This window comes from Schistosoma haematobium, chromosome 2 (genome assembly GCF_000699445.3).
Source record: "Schistosoma haematobium chromosome 2, whole genome shotgun sequence".
NCBI classification, from domain to species: Eukaryota; Metazoa; Platyhelminthes; class Trematoda; order Strigeidida; family Schistosomatidae; genus Schistosoma; species Schistosoma haematobium.
The window spans coordinates 23,481,756-23,504,131 of NC_067197.1; the positions used below are offsets into that span (position 1 = coordinate 23,481,756).

Genomic DNA, 22,376 nt, shown 5'->3' on the forward strand with positions numbered 1-22,376 from the left:
CCCTATCTTTAAAAAGGGTTCACGTCGTTCCTGTAACAACTATCGGGGATAAGTCTACTTCCGATTGCGTCCAAGCTATTGGCTTCCGTCATACTTCGTAGGTTGTTCAAAACCCGAGAAAGATTGACTCGCGAGGAGCAGGCTGGCTTTCGTTCTGGTCGAGGATGTATTGATCATATCTTCACTCTCCGCCAAATGTTAGAACACCGTCATACTTATCAAAGACCAACAATCGTAGTGTTTCTTGACATCAGGGCCGCCTTCGATTCGTTGGACAGGACTGCTCTCTGGGATTGTCTATTGAAGAAGGGTGTGCCTGAGTTTATTAACATCCTAAAAGCCCTATATACAAACACCTCAGACAGAGTGTGGGCATACAACCACCTCTCTCCATTGTTCTATTCGAGCAGTGGGGTTAGGCAGGGTTGCCCAATCTCACCATTCCTCTTCAACTTTGCCATCGATGACATTCTGGAAACAGCTCTGATGGATGTAAGTAATGGTGGTGTGGATCTGTTGCCTGGAGAAAGACTTCCCAACCTTGTGTATGCGGATGATATTGTCTTACTGCGCGATAATGCCCAAGGCATGCAATCCGCACTTAATCAGTTGGCAATCAATGTCCGTAGGTACGGTATGTGCTTTGCACCTTCGAAGTGCAAAGTACTTCTACAAGACTGGCAGGATTCTAATCCTGTACTCACTCTGGATGGTGAGCAGATAGAAGTAGTCGAGAAGTTCCTGTATCTGGGTAGTCACATAAGTGCTGGTGGGGTGTGAGTGATGAGATCAAAGCACGTATAGTGAAAGCCAGAGCGACTTATGCCAATCTGGGCCATCTTTGATGCCTTCGTGATGTTAGTCTGGCTGTAAAAGGTCGGATATACAACGCGTTGGTGAGAGCAGTTTTGCTCTATGCTTGTGAAACCTGGCCTTTCCGAGTTGAGGACGTTAGGCGACTCTCTGTGTTCGATCATCGTTGTCTCCGAAGGATTGCTGCCATACAGTGGCAACACCACGTTAGTAATGCAGAGGTTCGGGATCGTGTGTTCGGGCACATAGACGATCATGCAATTGGTGTCACCATCTTGAAACACCGACTTCGGTGGCTTGGACATGTTCTACGAATGTCGTCCCACGTCATGCATTACTTGCCGACTCTGGGACTGGTTGGAAAAAGCGGAGAGGTAGTCAGTGTATGAAGTAGTGTCGTGGCATGAAAGAAAGCTGCAGAGGGCTGGCTTCTGTTGGTCCTTCACGACTCCCTGGCTTGGGTCCGAGAGATGGTGCTACACAGTGGCTAGAGATGTTATCAGATATGGCTCAGAATAGAAGCCAATGGCGATCCTGCTGTAACCTTCTTTTACTTTCTTCATAAAAATTGGTTGTATCTTCTTTAACTGGAAGAATTATTTCTAGTTGTACTTTTGCTAACTTAACTGCTTCTCCAGTTATTATTATTTCACTATTATATACCAATTTCTATTTGTTACTGTTCCCCTTTTTCCCATAAGCACCTTACATTCTTTATATCTTCACGTTCTCATTGTTATTGTATGACGTATATGTATTTGGTACCCCTTTGTATCAATATTTATGTGCTCAAATAAAAATTTTAGTTAAAATAAGAAAAAGTCCATTATTCGACTTTATGTTGTAATTGATCGTCAATTAAGTCTGTTAACCACTAAATATCCTTACTACCTTAAGAGTTTTTGTATATATTAACAAATAATTAACCCCAAAACTCCCCACTGATTTGTAATCGATAGTAATCCATTCGTGCGGGGAATCAGGTTGGATTATACAAATATTTTTATTTGTGAATTTAGTTATGCTGACAGTAGCATAATGTTGGACTTACATTTAACTTATAGTGTTAGCACAACTCTCAGAAATAAGGAACTCTCTTGAGTTCCGCCTCAAAAAGATTGTACTTAAGAACAACAGTAAATGTATAATTGGTTGCTGTAGTACTGAAAATGTGATCGTTCCCTGCATATTCAGAGATCATTGACCAGAATGTTTTCTATAATTTTAAAAATTATGCGTACAAACCCTCGCCAGACACTTTGATAATATTTTATCAGACAGAAATTTGAATATCCACCGTGACTCTGAAACCATTTATATAACAATATGATCAGTTGTTTTTTAAATATATTTGTTATCTTGAAAAAAACGTGATACGAATCTTAAAACTGATCAAAAATGAACCTTGTTTTCAATTAACAACAACATGAGAAAAATATCTGGTTGTTATTTGGAAGTACTGTACATTATAAATGAACAACAGAAGTCTATATTACTAAGGACAACTGAAAACAATTCTACCGTTCCTGTCTTGCTTCTGACAATTTGCAAATATCATCCAAAGAAACGTTCTTAACCAGACGACCCATACACAGACCCTAAAAAAGAAATGGTAAACCATCATAACTGATAGAAAATTTGTGAAGTCCATTGAAACATACTCGTTATGCTGTGCTGATGATATAAATTGCCGTGTGAGACATGTTGAAACAACATATTCATTTTCACCGATAACTGCAAGTTGATTTTCCTACCAAATGGAAAGCGAACTACGAAAACGACACAGAACCCCCTATATTTACACCATTATGATTTTAATAAAAGCATGCAAGTCCAAAAAATATATTACTACTATAAAAGGTGAAGTCGATCGATGCAGACTGACTGACAAATTCCCACTAGTTTCGGGAATGGAATTTTTAATTCGGAAAGATTCAAAAACAAAAAAACTAATCAGTTTAGTCTGACATAACTAGCTGAGAACACGTGTATAGTAGCCAGAAGCACTAAAGATTAACACTTACGCATCTGAGGAAGGCCAATCAAAACAATGCAATGGGAAGAATATGAGAGAATACGAACTCTTCTGAAATAATATTTATTAAATAATGCCTACTATCTTAAAAGCCTACAAATGTAGAAATAAGGTCAGAAGGTTATATTGAAATTATTGTGATGACTTTTCTACACTTCACGTAGTTTGTTAGTTAGTTATAATCAATGCAGAACCTTGTACAGACGTGTATCACATTACTTTTTCTTACTATATCGCCATGACAAGATGCAATTAATAAGATGAATAGCAAAGGAGTCGAAATAATGTAGTCGTAATGATAACGGGAGAGATTAAGTATTCAGAATGTGGTTCGAAGAGAGAGTGAGAAGGTATGTATGGTGGAATAATGGGACTCAAGACCCAGAAGAAAGTAAAGAGTGAATGTATCTGTGTCATTAAGGCTGATATTATCTTGGTTTTAGGGCCCATAGATACCTTTCAACCTATTTCGTCAGTTAACATTTCGCTTAGAAGTAGGTGGTGGTTGGGCGTACGCAACATTTTACATAGCTTAAGACTATATTGATGTCAATTCTACACCAAAAGCGAACAAGACACTAAAACACCATTATTATCGGTATAGGGAGTTTCTGAATCTAATAATTTACACCAGACCAAGCATAGACAATCATCGGAAACCAGAAAGCATTAGACGGCCATTTTCTCCTGGTATCAGGCCCATCGTCAGTATTCACCCATAACCTTATTAAATATACGAGTTACCCCCCAATCGCACTGGAAGATGTTTCGGCAATAGCACTAACTGATTCAAGTAAAAAATGTGAACCTTTAAATGGTGGTTTGGTGATCTAAAGGCTAGGGGCTTGTAACGGGACGACAAAGTCCTAGGTTGGATCCTCGGTAGGATTTTGGATGAGCAATACTGAGGACTACCATACCAGGATGAAACATGTCCAGGGTTTACTGCTTTACAGTGGCTATTTAACTACAACCAGTCCGTGATATTTAGACTCCCGTAGTCTGAGTGAGTACAATCTTTTAAGAAAATGACCAAGAACTTGAGTCTTTATAAATGTGAACTCTAACATATAGATCAATATGATTACGAGAATTACTTCGAAGAAAAATGAAATAGTTATTTCGAGTTTCAAAAACTATCGGTAATGTAACTACTTTACCAAGAGGTCTACGTGCTCAGCTTTAGAGGATATTATTATAACATGGTTACGTACAAAGTGGTGGCTAATAGGTCAAAAACAGCTTTCGATCAATGTGTTGTGGGTTGGGGTTTCGCTCCATTTACATTGGTGTGGGGTGCCAATTTGTATCAATACCCTCATACCTGAAGTGTGGTCCAAAAGAGTAAAGCTTTAATTTTTTAGATTAGTGTATTACCAGGTTACTCAAGCCGAAATGGTGGGACGGAGTTTGAACTTGTGACATAACTACACGAGTCATTTGATCACTAAGGTACTGACTTAAGCATTGTGTTGTACGCTAGGGTCTATTGGCACACTTCACCGCGAAAAGTTAACTCATATAAACGTTTGCTCATTTTGCAAATGGACTAAGCTTAGAAAAACAATGACATAAATGTTACTTTTTAAATAAAGCTTTGTAGTTGATGTTCTTTTCTCTTAAACTATTGATTTAACTATGAGGCTTTTATTATTTTTCAAACATAACCATAAGGAAAGACCTCAACGATAAAGCAGCTACTAGACATTTGTTATAAGTGGCTAACAGGTTGTTGTGTTAATACGGTATGTTATAGGATGTTATTAGTAATTGTTTTGTAACTGTAAGTAAAAATATTTACCTGCCATTTTCTTTAATCTGACTTTTAACCTTAAGGATATTATTTTTCTCATTTGCTAAATGCTTTCTAAATGTATTTTGTTTCTTTTCAGTAACATGGTCCAAACAATTACAAAACGTATTTAGATATTGTGACTCATTCTTCTGGTATCCAGTTTTACCAAAGTATTTGTGCTACAAATGCAATAAAATAACATGCCCAGATAAGAACAGCAAAATCACCTACAACAACCAGTCACGTTCCATATTGGCAGTGCAGGATATTACTCATTCGCGGAGAAATCCTAGCAACTACTACATTTTGGAGTTTGTACTAATGTCTTCTCAAAAAAAGTCAATGGAAGTCTCATGATTAAATCATTCAGTCCATAAAACATAACACTATTAAAATTTGAAAAGTGGGAATATATGATTTAGACACAAAAAGGTGGAACATGAACTAGCAATAATTTTGGATTGAAAATCAAACATACTTGAGAAATCAGATGCAAAATACAGGGCGATTGCTATTAAATGATGTAAAGTAAGAGAGCAGTAATTAGAAATCAGATTACGATAAGTAATTAAAATGATCGAGAGAAAGGGTTGCCAGACAAAATATTCAAACATTTGGAGATTTAGTTACAGAGTCAAAACAGAACGTAAAACAATATTAAAAGTATTAATAAGAAAACTTACGGTCATCACTGTTATTTCACACATATTCTTTTCTTTAAAAACTTGCTCTAACGTAGCGTACTCTCCTCGGTATGCGCCATTAACAATAAGAACTGTTGATGATGGTTCAGGAATAACAGTTTGAACGTGATTTTGATCCACTTTGATCTTTGTGTGACATTCCACTGTCCGTACGATAGCCTACGCAATAATAAGCACAAAATAATTATCATTTTGGAGGATAACTTAATTTTGCCTTTACTTTTATCCATAGCACATTTGTTCCGGGACCAGAAAATATCTACACACAAATGAAGCTATACTATTACAGACAATATATGACCAGAAGATTATACAACTAACAAATAACCAAACAAGAATAGAAGATGAAAGATATAACGATTTGAAGCCAGTCACATACTATCTTTTCTTGAGAAGCTTTTGAAATATTAGATCCGTACACTTCGAACCTTACTGCCGGTGATGAAAAACCATGGAGTAAGGAAGTACCTTACTGTCGTCGCACTCTTGTAGTCACCAGTACGAATTCACCCTCAGAACATCAATCTTGAGCAACCTGTCTGAAGTGATGAGACCTAAAGGAATGAGTGGTTCAGTCAATATAGTTCGAGCGATCGCCATAAGAAAGCCCGACCACCAAGTCTATTGGGGTTTATGTTTTGATGCAAGTGATTAATGATGAGCTTGACATACGTTCACTATAGTTGATAACACAATATCCAAAGTGAAATGAAAGGGATGGGATAGTTTAACAACTGATTAAGAAATATTTATTATTTTCTATAATGTTAAAGAACTCCGCCTGTAGTCCCTCTGGGACTACTGCCGGAAGACTGAAGAACATAAGATGTGATTAATGGAGACCTGAATAAAGGCTAGAATACTAAACAGGAAAAAAGAACAAACAAATAACAATGCTATGAAATAAAATACTTCAGGGGGTTTTCAGCGTGTTCTTTCCGTTCCCGACTGAAGCTGCTACCTTGACGCGGTGGTCGGGCTTGCCTATCGTGATGACCCAACCGATCTATATTGGCTGGAACATATGTGCATGTAGGTTCTACCATGTCAGGCAGGTCGATTGGTGAACGGTAAGACTAAAAGCAGCAACTCAAGAACTGAGGGCGAAGTCGTACTGCTGACTGTAGAGAGGTGTGACGGCAGTAAGGGGTTTCCCTCGGACAACCAGCATCTGCAGAGATGCTGTCTTCCCACAAGGAGAGGTGGGGTTGGAAAAGGTTGACCCTAAAAATGTCACACCTCACCTTACCTAACGGACTTCCGTCTCCGGCAGTAAGGCCCTTTGAAGAACGGAGCTAACACATTAAAAACCTTCCACGAAAAGGCCGTGCGCGACCGGCCTCAAGCAGTTGTCCCTTGGGCTCTGCGGTCACGCTCCCAGGTCGTCAAGACCAACATTAATCCAATTTCCTTTTCAGGTTCCTCAAGAAGTACCCTTCCACGGTGTGGGCAGCCTGGAAGTGATATCAGCCCTCATACCCGTAACAGCACACGAGACCAAGTTGGTCACATTCAAATCCTTCCTACACCTCCTAATACCTCTCGTATCTCTATGACTAACCCTCCTCATGTCTCTTTATCATCTCGCACCGCTAGGGCAAACGACTCGAGTACGTGGAACGCTATTCCTGGTCTCCTGAAACCACGCTCTAAACTACACGTAGGAGCTTTTAACGTCCGAACACTGTGCCAAATAGGACAGCAGGCTTCCTTAGCCAGGACTTTAGAATCCCGCGCCATCGATGTGTGCTGCGTCTCCGAAACGCGCATACAGGATCCGAGGAACGTCATTCATTTGACCTAAGCATATCAAAATAAAGAACCAACTCGATTCACAATTCGTGTATCTGGAAGCCCTGATTCTGCTTCCCGTGGCCTCGCCGGCGTAGGTATAGTATTGAGTCCTAGGGCAGAACTAGCTCTCTTAGAGTGGATCCCAGTAGACAGTCGTTTGTGCGCTGTCCGACTGAACAGAACAGTAAGGATCCGAAAAGATAGGGACACTCGTCGTTGCCTCTTCGTCGTCTCTGCCTATTCTCCCACTGACTGCAGCTCAGATGATGTCAAAGATGAGTTTTACAGAGAGCTTTACGACCTCCTAAAAGCTAGGCGCTCGGATGTAGTAATAGTGGCTGGTGACTTTAATGCTCAAGTAGGTAAACTAAGAGATAGGGAAAGACACTTGGGTGGATCTTATGGTGTCGAGGCTCAAAGAACAGATAATGGCGACCGTCTGTTGCAGCTATGCTCAGATAACCGCCTGTTCCTTGCAAATACTAACTTTAAACATAAGGAAAAACATCTTTTAACATGGAGACCCCCTAATTCGTCCCAACGTTGGAGCCAAATAGATCACATCGCTATCAGCCACCGATGGAGGGGCTCGATAGAAGACTGTCGCTCATTCTGGAGCACATGCCTAGGTTCAGATCATGCTCTAGTTCGAGCGCGTATTTGCCTGCGTCTTACTGGACGTAGGAAAGACGCTACAAGGAAACCTATGAGGGGCCTACTCAATGATAGTCAAGCTAAGAGTATATTTCAGGAACAACTAGGAAAACAGTTAGGCAGCCATGTAAGTGATACCCACCCCGAGGCAGCATGGAATGATATCCGAAAAGCTGTGGAAACAGCAGTGATATCTGCTAGTACGGTAACCCGTAGAGTTAGTGAGCAACACTGGATCTCAGCAGCATCTATCGCACTGATAGATGCTCGGAAACTCATTCCACCTGGCTCCGAACATAATGAAGAGCGGAGTCAGCTTAAGCGCAAGCTGACAAGAAGTCTACGCAATGATCGTGAACAGTGGTGGGTAGCGAAAGCAAGAGAGATGGAAAAGGCAGCGGCAATAGGTAATAGCAGACAATTGTTCAGACTCGTTAAGGAAACCGGAATTAGGAACCCAACTGTTATCGAAACAATCTCAAAAAGACGGACATATTATACATTTTCAGTCCAGGAGATTGAATCGATGGGCAGAACACTTTAGGGATCAGTTCAACTGGCCTTCAGCCACACTTCGGTTTCTCACGATCTCTAGTCAACCTGAATGGCAAGTTAATGTAGGTCCTCCGTCCCTTTACGAAGTTGAAAAAGCCATAGGAAATCTGAAACGAGGGAGAGCAGCAGGCCCTGACAGGTTTACTCCTGAGATTTTTGAGGATGGTGGTCCAGTATTACCAGTGAGATTGACTGAAGTCTTAGGTAGAATTTGGGAACTGGACGTAATCCCATCTGACTGGTCTCAATCACTGGTTGTGCCAGTCTATAAGAAAGGACAAAAGTCCTCTTGTGACAATCACAGAGGAATCAGTTTGACTAATATTGTGTCTAAAATATTAGCTTCAATAATACTTCGACGCCTAACCAAAGCTCGTGAAGAGCAGACTAGAGAAAATCAGGCTGGTTTTCGACCTGGACGTGGTTGTATAGGCCAGATATTCACACTACGTCAGGTTCTAGAACACTGACACACGTTCAGACGCCCCACAATCGTAGTATTTCTCGACCTTAAGGCAGCATTCGACTCTGTTGATCGTAAGGTTCTATGGCAGTGTTTGTCACTGAAAGGAGTACCAAAGAAGTACATTAACTTTATAAAGGCCCTCTACTCGAACACAACTGGTAGAGTGAGAGCTTATGGTGAACTGTCATCATAATTGATTACCTCAAGTGGTGTTCGTCAGGGCTGTCCACTCTCTCCATTCTTGTTCAACTTTGTGATCGACGTACTTTTAGAGATAACACTTTCCTCGTCTAGATTTCCAGGGGTTGAACTTCTACCGGGAGGTTCACTTGTTGACTTAGAATATGCTGATGACATAGTTTTATTTGGTGAAGACGCTGACAAAATTCAGAGTCTTCTGACCACTCTAAGCAACAATGCAAGCATGTTCGGGATGCGATTCTCCCCCTCGAAATGCAAAATGTTGCTTCAGGATTGGGTTGCATTGACACCCGAACTAATGATAGGGAGTGAAGTAATTGAGCGTGTCGATCGCTTCACTTATCTTGGAAGTCTCATCAGCCCTTGTGGTCTGGTGTGTGACGAAACCTCAGCACGGATACAGAAGGCTCGACTAGCTTTTGCCAACTTGCGTCATTTATGGCGTAGGCGAGATATCCGTCTATCAACCAAAGGACGGGTTTACTGCGCAGCAGTTCGTTCCGTCCTACTTTATGGCAGTGAAACATGGCCGGTAAGAGTAGAGGATATTCGTAGGTTACTAGTATTTGATCATAGGTGTCTTCGAAATATTGCTCGTATATCCTGGGACCATGAAGTAAGTAATGCAGCTGTTAGGAAACGTGTACTACGTAAGGATGGCAAATCAATTGATGACGTAGTGAAACTTCATCAGTTGAGATGGCTGGGACACGTGTTACGTATGCCCAACGACCGACTTCCTCGACGTGCGACATTCAGTGGTATAGGAGTAGGGTGGAAGAAAGCTAGGGGCGGCCAGACCAAAACATGGCACAAGTCCATGAAGTCACTGACAAGTGGACTGAGTCATGTTGGTAGGTGTTGACTACCTGGTTGGGGACCGCGAGATGATAGCAACCGATGGTTAGAGACCCTGAATGAAGTGGCTCAAGATCGTTTGCAATGGCGCAAGTGCATACACGAATTTTGATCTCCTGATTCGTCCTTGTCTCTTTTTTTCTCTTCCCAAATTTATTTCACTGTATTATACTCTTTAAGTAACATCTCCAAACACTAATCTTCCCGATTACTGCTTATAATCTTATTACCTCTACCACTACGGGATTTGAATCGACCACTGCATCTCTGTGTTAATGTGGTGTGGCAACTCGAACTGATGTACGTACGTACGAAGTTCTACGTTGTTACTGACTGACTGACTGTTACAGTAAGCTTTTTCAAGCTTTTCAAAACTAGTATTTAGGATCTTATTCCACTTACTAAAAACTCACAAGCTATGTATAGAGAACTTCTATCTATTATTAACTATTTAAAGCATTTTTATATAGGAAGCTTGTGTACAGTTATCCTCAATAATTAAACCTTAGCAGGTCGTACTACAACGTCAGAATCTAACGATTCCAAGTCCTTGGATGAAATAATAAACTCTATGATGGCTGTGTCGACAACAAAGTAATGAAATAAACCAAGGAAGGTATGTAGTCGCCTCTGAATATCGAGATTACCTTTCAAAATCGTGGACAAAGAAAAGTGGTCATCAGAAACACCCAAATTAATAAAATTCGAACCACAGGGTTTATCATCACTAATGGAAAAACGAACAGCAGTTATAGAGACCTATTTGATGTATCCCATGATGCCATACTTAAAGCATTTGGCATGACGAAAAACACATGAATTACGTAGGTGAAATTCGCCAAATGATAAACACTTACCAAACCTGTGCTCATCTATTCTGTGTTGAATTATTTTGTATATTTTCACGAAGATGAGAAGTATAATTAAATAAACGCGAGCTTATGTGACATTAATAATGTAGTCCATCTGTAGATTTGTGGTCCTTTTCGATTTCAGTACACTTATCTGCGTTACCATAATAGCCGACCCAATCCCGAAATTGTACGTTTGTCATGATGTGACTACTTAATCTTTAAGACGTTACTTGCCCCCAAATGTCCTGGTATGGCCGAGAGTGGAGAGAGTCCGCTCTCCATCTCGAAATACTCTCATATGGCCACGCGTATACAGCCTCTACCAGGGCAATCCTACTCACTGCTTTCTCGTAGCGGGGTGTTGTGTACGAAAATGAGAGGACGGAAAGCGAATGTCTGGCGCTTTAACCGGATCTCAAACCAATGGTGTACATGTGCTCCAGTATCCTGAGGGAAGAAACAGAGTATGAACTAATCGTTGGTCACCGGCTACCATGGGAATGCATCTCCTCACGATGCTCCATTGCCTTGTGAGTTAGACCTTTAGGTCAAAGGCTCCGGGTGTGGCCCCCTAAGAAAACTACTTGCTTCGGTTTGAGCACCCGGGTAGTATCACAGCCCTCACACTTATCAAATAAGATTTGTGTGGAGCATATGTATTTGGTACCTCCTTGTACCAATATCTATATGTTAAAATAAATAAATAAATAAGATCTTACTTGGAAGTCGCATAATTGCCTATACTAACTCGTACTACCTGACGGGCAGCAATATGACGTCTAACACTCCTGAAGGATACATTTGGACTGAGTATAGAGTAATCTATTCAATACAACTCCGTCTGGAGCCCCTCCGGGGGCTATTGCCGGCCCCAAGCCCGGATAAATGAGGGGGGTTGGGCATGGGGTTAGCGGCCTCATCCCGTAGAACACTAACTAAAAAAACGCTAACCAGAAAAAAATAATTCAAACCATTTTAACTCTGGCCTGAGAGTTAGGTCTTCATTTAGAAGTTATAACGCCTCATGGTGAAGGCCGAGTACCTTCGGAAGTCACGAGACAGATGCCCTTTCTGACAACCAGAGCAACCATTAATTTAGATACATGAAATGCTCGTACAATGTGGGACACCGGAAGAGCCTTCCAAATTGCTGCAGAAATGAAAAGACACAACCTGGAGGTGCTTTAAATCAGTGAAACACATTGGACGCAGGTTGGACAACGAACACTAACTTCAGGAAAGCTGTTGTTATACTCCAGCCATGAAGAAGAAAATGCTCCACATACGCGAGGAGTTGCACTGATGCTATCTAAACAAGCACAAAATGCACTTATAGGATGGGAATCTCGTGGACCAAGGATCATCAAAGCCTCCTCCAAAATAAAAAATGGCATTACAATGGACGTCATCCAATGCTATGCACCTACCAACGACTACAATGAAGACGCTAGAGATCGATTATACGATAGGCTGCAGTCTATTGTCAAGAAGTGCCCAACAAAGGACCTGACCATTCTGACGGGAGACCCAAATGCCAAGGTTGGAACAGACAACACCGGATATGAGGACATCATGGGACGAAATGGACTGGGAGAAAGGAACGAAAATGGTGAGAGATTCGCAAACTTTTGAGCCTTCAACAAACTGGTCATAGGCGGCACTATATTCCCACATAAATGCATTCACAAAACTACATGGATTTCACCAGATCACACTACATAGAACCAAATCGACCATATCTGGATCAATAAAAAGTTCAGGAGGACGATGGAAGATGTGAGAACCAAGAGAAAAGCTGATATAGCGTCATATCGTCATTTGCTGATCGCCAAGATGAAACCGAAACTTAAGAAGCACTGGACATCACAAAATTTTAATACGGCCTTTCTTCGGGAAACTGGCAAACTCAACAAATTCAAGGTAGCCCTCAGCAATAGGTTCCAGACCTTTCACGATCTACTTCAACACCAAAAGGCTGGATTCCGTGAGGATAGATCCTGTACAGACCAAATCGCAACACTACGGATCAATGTAGAACGATCAACTGAATGGAATTCACCACTATACATCAACTTCATTGACTACGATGAAGCACTTGATATCGTGGACAGGACAACACTATGGATGTTCTTCGACACTACGGCGTGCCTGAGAAGATAGTCAATATCATACGGAATTCCTATGATGGATTAACTGCAAAGTCATGCATGGAGGACGGTTGACAGACTGGTTCCAGGTAAAGACCGGTGTCAGGCAAAGTTGCTAACTGCCACCTTTCCTCTTTCTACTGGTGATCGACTCAATCATAAAGATGCCAACATCTGAGGGGAAGCATGGGTTACAGTGGACAGGTAGGATGCGGCTGGACGACCTAGACTTCGCAGATGATCTGGCTCTTCTATAACACACGCAACAACAAATGCAGGAAAGACGGCCAGGGTAGCAGCAGCAGTAGGTCTTATTATTTATTTATTTACATGAACACATATATATTGGCACATGAGGGAAACAAATACATATGCGCCACACAAAACTATGAGAATTCGAAGAGAAAAAAAAACAACAACTAACAGATAAGTGTAAGGTAGTGTAATAATAATAATAGCAATAAAAATAGTAATGATGGGGGAAACAGAAAGGTACAATCAGAAGAAATCTTTCAGTTAAGGAAGATACAACCAATTTTTATGAAGAAAGTAAAAGAAGGTTACAGCAGGATCGCCATTGGCTTCTATTCTGAGCCATATCTGATAACATCTCTAGCCACTGTGTAGCACCATCTCTCGGACCCAAGCCAGGGAGTCGTGAAGGACCAACAGAAGCCAGCCCTCTGCAGCTTTCTTTCATGCCACGACACTACTTCATACACTGACTACCTCTCCGCTTTTTCCAACCAGTCCCAGAGTCGGCAAGTAATGCATGACGTGGGACGACATTCGTAGAACATGTCCAAGCCACCGAAGTCGGTGTTTCAAGATGGTGACACCAATTGCATGATCGTCTATGTGCCCGAACACACGATCCCGAACCTCTGCATTACTAACGTGGTGTTGCCACTGTATGGCAGCAATCCTTCGGAGACAACGATGATCGAACACAGAGAGTCGCCTAACGTCCTCAACTCGGAAAGGCCAGGTTTCACAAGCATAGAGCAAAACTGCTCTCACCAACGCGTTGTATATCCGACCTTTTACAGCCAGACTAACATCACGAAGGCATCAAAGATGGCCCAGATTGGCATAAGTCGCTCTGGCTTTCACTATACGTGCTTTGATCTCATCACTCACACCCCACCAGCACTTATGTGACTACCCAGATACAGGAACTTCTCGACTACTTCTATCTGCTCACCATCCAGAGTGAGTACAGGATTAGAATCCTGCCAGTCTTGTAGAAGTACTTTGCACTTCGAAGGTGCAAAGCACATACCGTACCTACGGACATTGATTGCCAACTGATTAAGTGCGGATTGCATGCCTTGGGCATTATCGCGCAGTAAGACAATATCATCCGCATACACAAGGTTGGGAAGTCTTTCTCCAGGCAACAGATCCACACCACCATTACTTACATCCATCAGAGCTGTTTCCAGAATGTCATCGATGGCAAAGTTGAAGAGGAATGGTGAGATTGGGCAACCCTGCCTAACCCCACTGCTCGAATAGAACAATGGAGAGAGGTGGTTGTATGCCCACACTCTGTCTGAGGTGTTTGTATATAGGGCTTTTAGGATGTTAATAAACTTCTCAGGCACACCCTTCTTCAATAGACAATCCCAGAGAGCAGTCCTGTCCAACGAATCGAAGGCAGCCCTGATGTCAAGAAACACTACGATTGTTGGTCTTTGATAAGTATGACGGTGTTCTAACATTTGGCGGAGAGTGAAGATATGATCAATACATCCTCGACCAGAACGAAAGCCAGCCTGCTCCTCGCGAGTCAATCTTTCTCGGGTTTTGAACAACCTACGAAGTATGACGGAAGCCAATAGCTTGGACGCAATCGGAAGTAGACTTATCCCCCGATAGTTGTTACAGGAACGACGTGAACCCTTTTAAAGATAGGGACAACTATCGACTCATTCCATGACCTCGATACACACTCTAGCTCCCAGACCTCAGTAAACAACACAGTCAGTTCCTTAGTCAGAAAGTCACCACCATCTTTAAAAAAGCCGGAGGTAAGTCATCTGGGCCTGGTGATTTGTAGCGTCTCAAGAGTTGGAGTTCCTTGTGGCTTCCGCCTCATTTGGTGGATCAGTCGTCACCGACCATGGAGGGCAGAACAGCCTGATCGATGTTGCCGGAGCAGCGGGCCAGTCGAACTGCCCTCCGAAGAATTCCGCCCATCGTCCAAGACGTCGATGGGTGTTGGTGTTTGGCATCCCGTCATTCTCTTAGGTTGTTTCGCGCACATCAGCCTCCTTGCTGCCAGTGGCTCGGATGAGTTGGAAGAGCTTCCGGTAGTTACCAGGTGCAGCTGCTGCTTCCAGCTCATTAGTACGCTCCGACCATCAGGCTTCTCGGTCCTTACGCAATTTTTGCTTAATTTCATTACGTAACAGTCGTCGTTTGTGGTCAAACTCACGGTTACCTGGAATAGACCGACGGGCTTCAATGAGTTGTAAGGAACCAGAAGAAACCTAGTGCTCATAAGCGGGACGTTTCGCGAAGCCGCAAGCGGCTTTACTCGCCATTTTGATGGCGTCATGAAGTTGCAACCAATGCTTATCTATACTTTTCGGTGGAATGGTAGCTAGCCTAAAAGCTAGCTCGGTTAGATACTTACTAGCAACAGAAGTTGCAACCAACTTGCTGACATCAATCATTTGGTGGCAGTCACTTCGTTGGCCACTGAAAAGTAAGGTAAGACTGACGCAGACCAGGGTACGATCAGAGTCCAGATAGGTACTCCAAAAGGAGCGGCAGTCTTGTACACAACCACGCTGGCGGTAGCTGATCGCGATGTGATCAATATGAGTCCAGGCTTGAGATGCAGAGGGAGGACGCCAGGTGGCACATCGGCGATGACTGTGCCGAAAGTTAGTGCTATCCAGAAACAGGTTGTGCTCTGTGCACAGTTGCAGTAGACGGTCTCCGTTATCTGTCCTGCGACCAAGAAGTCCCCATCGGCCACCTAAGTGATTCTCTTCTGTACCTAGACACCCGACCTGAGCATTCAAGTCTCCAGCTAGTACTACAATATCTGTCGAACGCACTTTTTGGAGAACAGTTAACTGGTGATAGGATTCATCCCTGATTGCATCCGGGCTGCAATCTGTCGGGGCATAGGCGGAGATGACGAAAAGACATCGTTTCTCACGTCGATTTCTCCTCACTTTGGTGGAACTTTCTAATGTAACAGCACATAACCGACTGTTAATGGAGATCCAATCGATTAGTGGTGCCTCAGCTTTAGCGCTTAGTGCGACACCAACGCCAGCAAGATAAGACGAAGATGCCACAGGGTCCCCGGATAAGAGCACGTGAAATAAGCTTTTTGAAGCGACAGATGGAGAGCGAATTTGTAATACTTCATCGGAGTCTTGAATACGGGTCTCGGATAGACAACAAACGTCGATATTAAGACTTCCTAAAGACATAGCCAGCCCAATCTGTTGTCCGACCTGCATAAGTGTGCGAACGTTGGAGGCAGCCAGTTTGAATGGTGCACGTGGTTTCAGAAAAACTGCTTCAGTATTCGTACTTGGTGGTAGCATACAACTTTCAACCAGGCAGTGACTCGAGAACGTTTAGATAGAACCGCGTTTCCACCATAGGCGAGCTGCCGTATAAGTCGAAAAATAAGGATACAAAGTGGGAATAAAAGGGAGTGAATAAATGACACAGTAAGCAATAATAATAGTAATAATAAGTGTGAATTGTTTGACTGTAGATCAAAGCGAGAATAGAATTTTCAGTAAATATCATCATTTTCATCTTCAATTTATTTGTGTGTGGGCTGTGATACTACCCGGGTGCTCAAACCGAAGCAAGTAGTTTTCTTAGGGGGCCACACCCGGAGCCTTTGACCTAAAGGTCTAACTCACAAGGCAATGGAGCATCGTGAGGAGATGCATTCCCATGGTAGCCGGTGACCAACGATTGGTTCATACTCTGTTTCTTCCCTCAGGATACTGGAGCACATGTACACCATTGGTTTGAGATCCGGTTAAAGCGCCAGACATTCGCTTTCCGTCCTCTCATTTTCGTACACAACACCCCGCCACGAGAAAGCAGTGAGTAGGATTGCCCTGGTAGAGGCTGTATACGCGTGGCCATATGAGAGTATTTCGAGATGGAGAGCGGACTCTCTCCACTCTCGGCCATACCAGGGCATTTGGGGATCTTAAGATTCTACGACGCAACACAACATGCACCAATCGAATCACAGTTGACAGAGAAGCTTTGGAACATGTAGAAACCTTTACATATCTGGGCAGCGTCATTGATGAAAATGGTAGATCTGATGCAGATGTAAAGGCGCGGATCGGCAAAGGAAGAGCAGCATATCTATCTGGAACTAAAAACAACTGTCAACCAACATCAAAATCAGAATTTTCAAAACAAATGTCAAGACAGTTCTACTGTATGGGGCGGAAACTTGGAGGACTATGAAAGCAATCATCCAGGAGATACAAGTGTTTATTAACTGCTGTTTATGCAGAATACTTCGGATCCGTTGGCCAGACACTATCAGCAACAACGTACTGTGTGAGAGAACAAACCAGATCCCAGCGGGAAGAATTGCTAGAAGTGGGTGGGACACATATTGAGGAAAGCGCCCAACTGCGTCACAAGACAAGCCCTCACATGGAACCCTCAAGGTTAAAGAAGTGGAAGACCAAAGAAAACATTACGCCTAGAAATAGAGACAGACATGAGAAGAATTAACAACATTTGGATAGAACTAGAAAGGAAGGCCCAGGACAGAGTGGGTTGGAGGATGCTGGTCGCCGACCTATGCTCCACTGGCAATGACAGGCGTAAGTAAGTAGTAATCTTAAAGAGGGTAAGTAAAATGATAAATAGCCACTAATTCCGTGTTCTGACACTAATTTTGATATGCCTACAATCTGGTATGATCCCATACTTATCTGCTGAATTCTTACTGAAACATTTATTCAGACGGTGTATATGCTTGTGTTATGGTTTACTATTATTCATGAACAGTAAACGGATTCTAGTTTTTTTGAAATAGTGAATTGCTGTCTGACAAATGAACAAAGCGGTAATTCAGTGACCCGGTATCTAACTCAAATTAGACCTTATGATGATTGACATTGAAATATACATCCCAGCTAACCTCGTATACCTTTATCGACTTAATCTGCGTAAGTGAATAACGAAGTTAGATAAGCCAGATACGAGAATGGATTTTGAATACGTATATTTCATGCACTCATTGTTTAAAACAGACAATCAGTGAGACGAAATGAAAGAAGCAAAGAGGAGAGAGCGAAGTGAGACGAAAGGATGTGCGGTGGAGAAGGCAAGTGGGTCAACTCGATTTCACCAAACGCGACTCGATATTTATATTCAAATAAAAATAAATTATAGACATGTGATGAGTAGAGGAAATCAGCATTAATAAACAATTAATTGATAAGGTCAAAATGTTGCAAGTAGAATGAATAAATTGGCCTGTCCGGAAACTAGATCAACCCATGTGGGCTTGACATAGCACCAGCCAGTACAGTACAATGGGGTCGAGTGATATTTATTAGCGAGGCAAGATTAACTCAAACTACCACATGAACTGGTGCCAAACATAGGAAAATATAATCGCTGAAGAAAAGTAGTTCAGGTAAAGCTAAGAACAAGACTTCGCATAAAAAGCACAGCTGGCAACAAGATAGGAACTCAACGGAAACAGTATAATATTAAAATAAACAGCGATATGAGTCAGCCGAAATGTTCCTTTAAACGTCTTAGCTGCCTGTTGAGATCAAGAAGAGTCCAACCGGATGTGACAGAATCAGTAAACTCCGCCTGCTTGAAATCAATGCTAGATTAAGTTTCCGTAGATGTACAATGCTAAGAGACACCCATCGATATGGGATTTTTAAGATATCCTTAAAGAACAGCTTGTATGACGTCTATACACTTGAGTCCTACGGATTTTAATTAAATTTAAAAATAATGTTCATTATGTGTTTGAACAAGGAATATAAGCAGAAATCAAAGTTTTGGGATTTCTTAAGTCCTAAGAGAAAGTCCAGCCGAACAATAGATTGTACGCTGCGATGGTTAAGCGAACTTTAGGACTTTCGCCTAGTCTACTCCCAACATTTCATAGTACTCTAGAAGTAGATAGTGATACCCACGGATTTTTCTCATCAATACCAACTAGACAGTGTCAAGACACATTGGAACATTGTATGCATCTCAAAAACTGAATCCATTGCTTGAGATTCAAGTTTTAATTGAAGATGCTTGGAATCAGATACGGTATAACATCCGAAAAGTGAAAACCTGTAAGTCATAGTGTTGTTTCAGGAGTAGTAATTCGTGGGCGATCCGTCCTCTGTAACGGCCATTAAATGAAAATTTATCGAAACCGTAGGGTATATTGAAAGAACACAAAGAAAGATTGTTAATGAAAAGAATCCTTTTTGTGATGAAAATGTGCAGATAAATACTAATGACTGACTACCAGGATACCGACTTAGCAGACATTGTGAAGTGTCCGTATAACAAAACAGGTGAATATTAAGCAACTCAAGAGTCCAAGAGACTTTCTTCAAGACTAGTGATATGAAGTTTTTTGATGGAAGTGATAAATGAGAAGTTCCGTCTACGTGATGGGTCCTACAACGAGCAAAAATGGATGCTTCATCTCGCAAAATGAATCAACAATACAGCCGTATTGTACATTTGAGCTAACTATTACGGAGTCATGACATTAGCAAGACAGTAACATAACTGTTTTCTAACCGCCTTTACGATGCAAACTATTTTCAGTACAGGAGTTGTAGTATAGTTTTACTCTTAATTCTAAAATCCTATGCTTCCGAATTAGCCACTTTTAAGACGGCTTGAACAGAATGTTAAGACCTCAGAGAGCAAATATTCAAATAACGTTTGGTTGGGTCCTCAAGATGGGCAAGACAATAACAACAGTCTGAACTCAGTTCAAGAGCTTATTTCCAGGAACATGTGAGTTACTGAGGTGATAGTAACTTGATTAGTCTTAAGTAATAAGATGTCTGATTACTTAAATATCTGGACTCATTTACATATCATTATTACGCTTGGTAAGCAATTAACTTTACAACCACCCGTTACTTGAAACTTGCCTGATTCACAGAAGTATAGTATTTTGGTGGTGTTTTGTTCTCTGAGCTGGATGGAAGTATAGTATCCCAAACTGGTTACAGATATTTGATGATCTTTACATTAGCCATTATAAAAGATTTCCGACTTGTTAATTATGGAGCTAAACTCGCTTTAGGATATATAGAGTGAAACCTACATTGAGAAATATACAAACAACAGTAGACTTGGAACTATCGCAAAAGATAAGGTTAATTGTTTCATTCCTCAAAATGGAGGAATATGTTGTCTGACTATGTAAACTAGCACTGCATAAAATTTAAATGATGTGGATGAATAATTAGTCACACTAACCGTGTAATTATCCAGCATCTTCAAAACTGTGGCATGTCTCCAACGTAGATCATCAGGAAGTTTGCGATTGATTAGCTTGACTTCAATCCCTTCTGTCATCCAGTAATCTCTTCGATTTCTCTTGTCTTTAAGAGCTTCTTCTTTTTCCATTAATTCATCCAAGGCACGTCGACGAACTCCAGAAACTGCTGTAGTACGTGTGTCTTGCTTCTTTTCAGAACTAGATTTGGATTTTTCTTCACGTGCTTTTTTCTCAGCAATCAAGAGTGGATTCTGAAAGTCAAAGTGTGTAAAATGTTAAAACGGTAAAACTGCAACAACACCACGATCGCAAGTGTAGAAATTAAGTCTAAAAGTTGAAGTCATTATCAGAAGAAACAAGATACTTGCTTAAAATTCAGCTTCAACAAAACCTGATGGGAAGATAAAATACACTGAACTATGACTTTGATCAACTGAAGTGACAACCACTAGTATTAAAGAGAATAGGATTGCTTACTGCAGTTCTTTCCTTTTTCGGACCCAACGTCATAAGACTTTGAGTAGGTTTTTCCTCCGAAGAACTTGGGGAAGGATCAATCTCTGTGCTCATCACCTGGACAGGTGGCTTTTTTTGAGACAAAGAAATCTCCAATTTAATTGGTTCATCTTCGTTGGTGCGGATGAGAGGAGTGTATACGGGACCTTCCGTTTGTTCAACTTTGTTGATATTGTGTTCTATTTGACGCTCTACAAATCAATACAGTTAGCAATCACGAGTTTACCTAGAAACTGTTTGTTGATTTCATCTTCTGTCTTTTCCAAACGCTCACTCTGTTCTTGTTTTTTCAACTTTTCTGGGTCGCGATCGATGTATTCGATAAACCACCCTTTCTCAGTTTCATCTACCTTGCAAATTCCCTGTTTTCCAAGCCACATGCACAGTCCTGTAAGTGTATGCCATCTCGTCGCATTCATATGTATATGTTCTTTGTCTTTGATATATTCTTGATAAACGACATTGGAATGCACGCGTTTCCCACCAAACTGTCGACGTAGTATGTCGAGGTATCCTTTCAAAAAATCAGAAGAGAAACTGCTGATGAACTTTCCACCGTCTTCGGCAAAAAGTTTCATTTGCCTGTGGTGGGACTCCGACATCGTATGGCATTTGTAACCATTCTTAAAATTAACGTCAGAAAGTAGAAGGTACTTACTTCATCTCTGCACTGTTTTTGACACATCTGACAGTACCATCGCAGTTTTTGCAGTCCCTTCGATTTGATTCTGTTTGATATAGCTTTTGGAGTTAGGAAACCTGGTTTTTCTTTTGTCATCTTACAGCCCTCCAAGGAACGGACCTGGTTACACAAGGTTAGCTATTTCGAAGGTCAATGTCGGTTAAATATCCAATATCTTTTTCGGTGTACAGGTTACGGAGTAGATTCAACAGGAACAAAGGATATGATTCAAGTGAATTCGCCTCAAACCAATGAGGTTGTCTTACCGAATTGCTGTCACATTTCTGATACCTAGTTATTCATGCACACTAATATAAAACATTTAATGGAGTTATTTATGAATTTATTACACATTCTACATATAAACTGGAGAAGGAAAATGACTAAGAGAGTATCACGGATAATGAATTCTAAATTTTTTCAATTTTAGGGGAAGCCAGTCTTGTGTGTTTCCACAGTGCCTCAGCTGGATTCAACCAGTGAATCTGGTCTTCATTGTAAGCTTCATACTCATGTTTCAGTGTACAAATCGCAGACAGTTAGTTCTCGAAGACAAAGTTTTGTGGTTTGTACGAGTCCTTTTGCACCTGAATTTCTTACATGGATGATTTGTCTCGAAAGACGTAAAATCACCCTTGATCTTCTGTAAGCGAAAAAGGCTTGTAGCGGTAAATAAATCCCCAAAATAAATAGCATTAAGTTTTCGACATTGGATGCTGACCATATGTTTTAGTGGACTCATCTAGCTTAAGGCGCTCGGTCAGGCATCCGCACCAGATCACGTGTGGTAACGCCGTG

General features: G+C 41.5%; 1 protein-coding gene across 4 annotated transcripts; it reads right to left on the minus strand.

The window, feature by feature from the left end:
* Nucleotides 1-2,143: 2,143 nt before the first annotated feature.
* Nucleotides 2,144-21,730, minus strand: MS3_00006507 (uncharacterized protein; the record flags this gene model as incomplete). Of its 4 annotated transcripts, XM_051214674.1 has the most annotated exons (7): nucleotides 21,555-21,730; nucleotides 21,123-21,519; nucleotides 20,858-21,087; nucleotides 20,745-20,813; nucleotides 20,359-20,707; nucleotides 5,327-5,506; nucleotides 2,144-2,411 (listed from the first exon to the last, which is right to left on the minus strand). In XM_051214674.1, exons 1-5 carry the CDS (start codon nucleotides 21,672-21,674, stop codon nucleotides 20,702-20,704), a joined length of 822 nt encoding a protein of 273 aa, XP_051067855.1. In that variant the 5' UTR covers nucleotides 21,675-21,730. The 4 variants fall into 4 exon arrangements, with proteins under 4 accessions (XP_051067855.1, XP_051067854.1, XP_051067856.1 ...); XM_051214673.1 differs by having other exon boundaries at nucleotides 20,359-20,813; XM_051214671.1 differs by lacking the exon at nucleotides 20,745-20,813 and having other exon boundaries at nucleotides 2,331-2,411; nucleotides 20,359-20,631.
* Nucleotides 21,731-22,376: the final 646 nt, after the last annotated feature.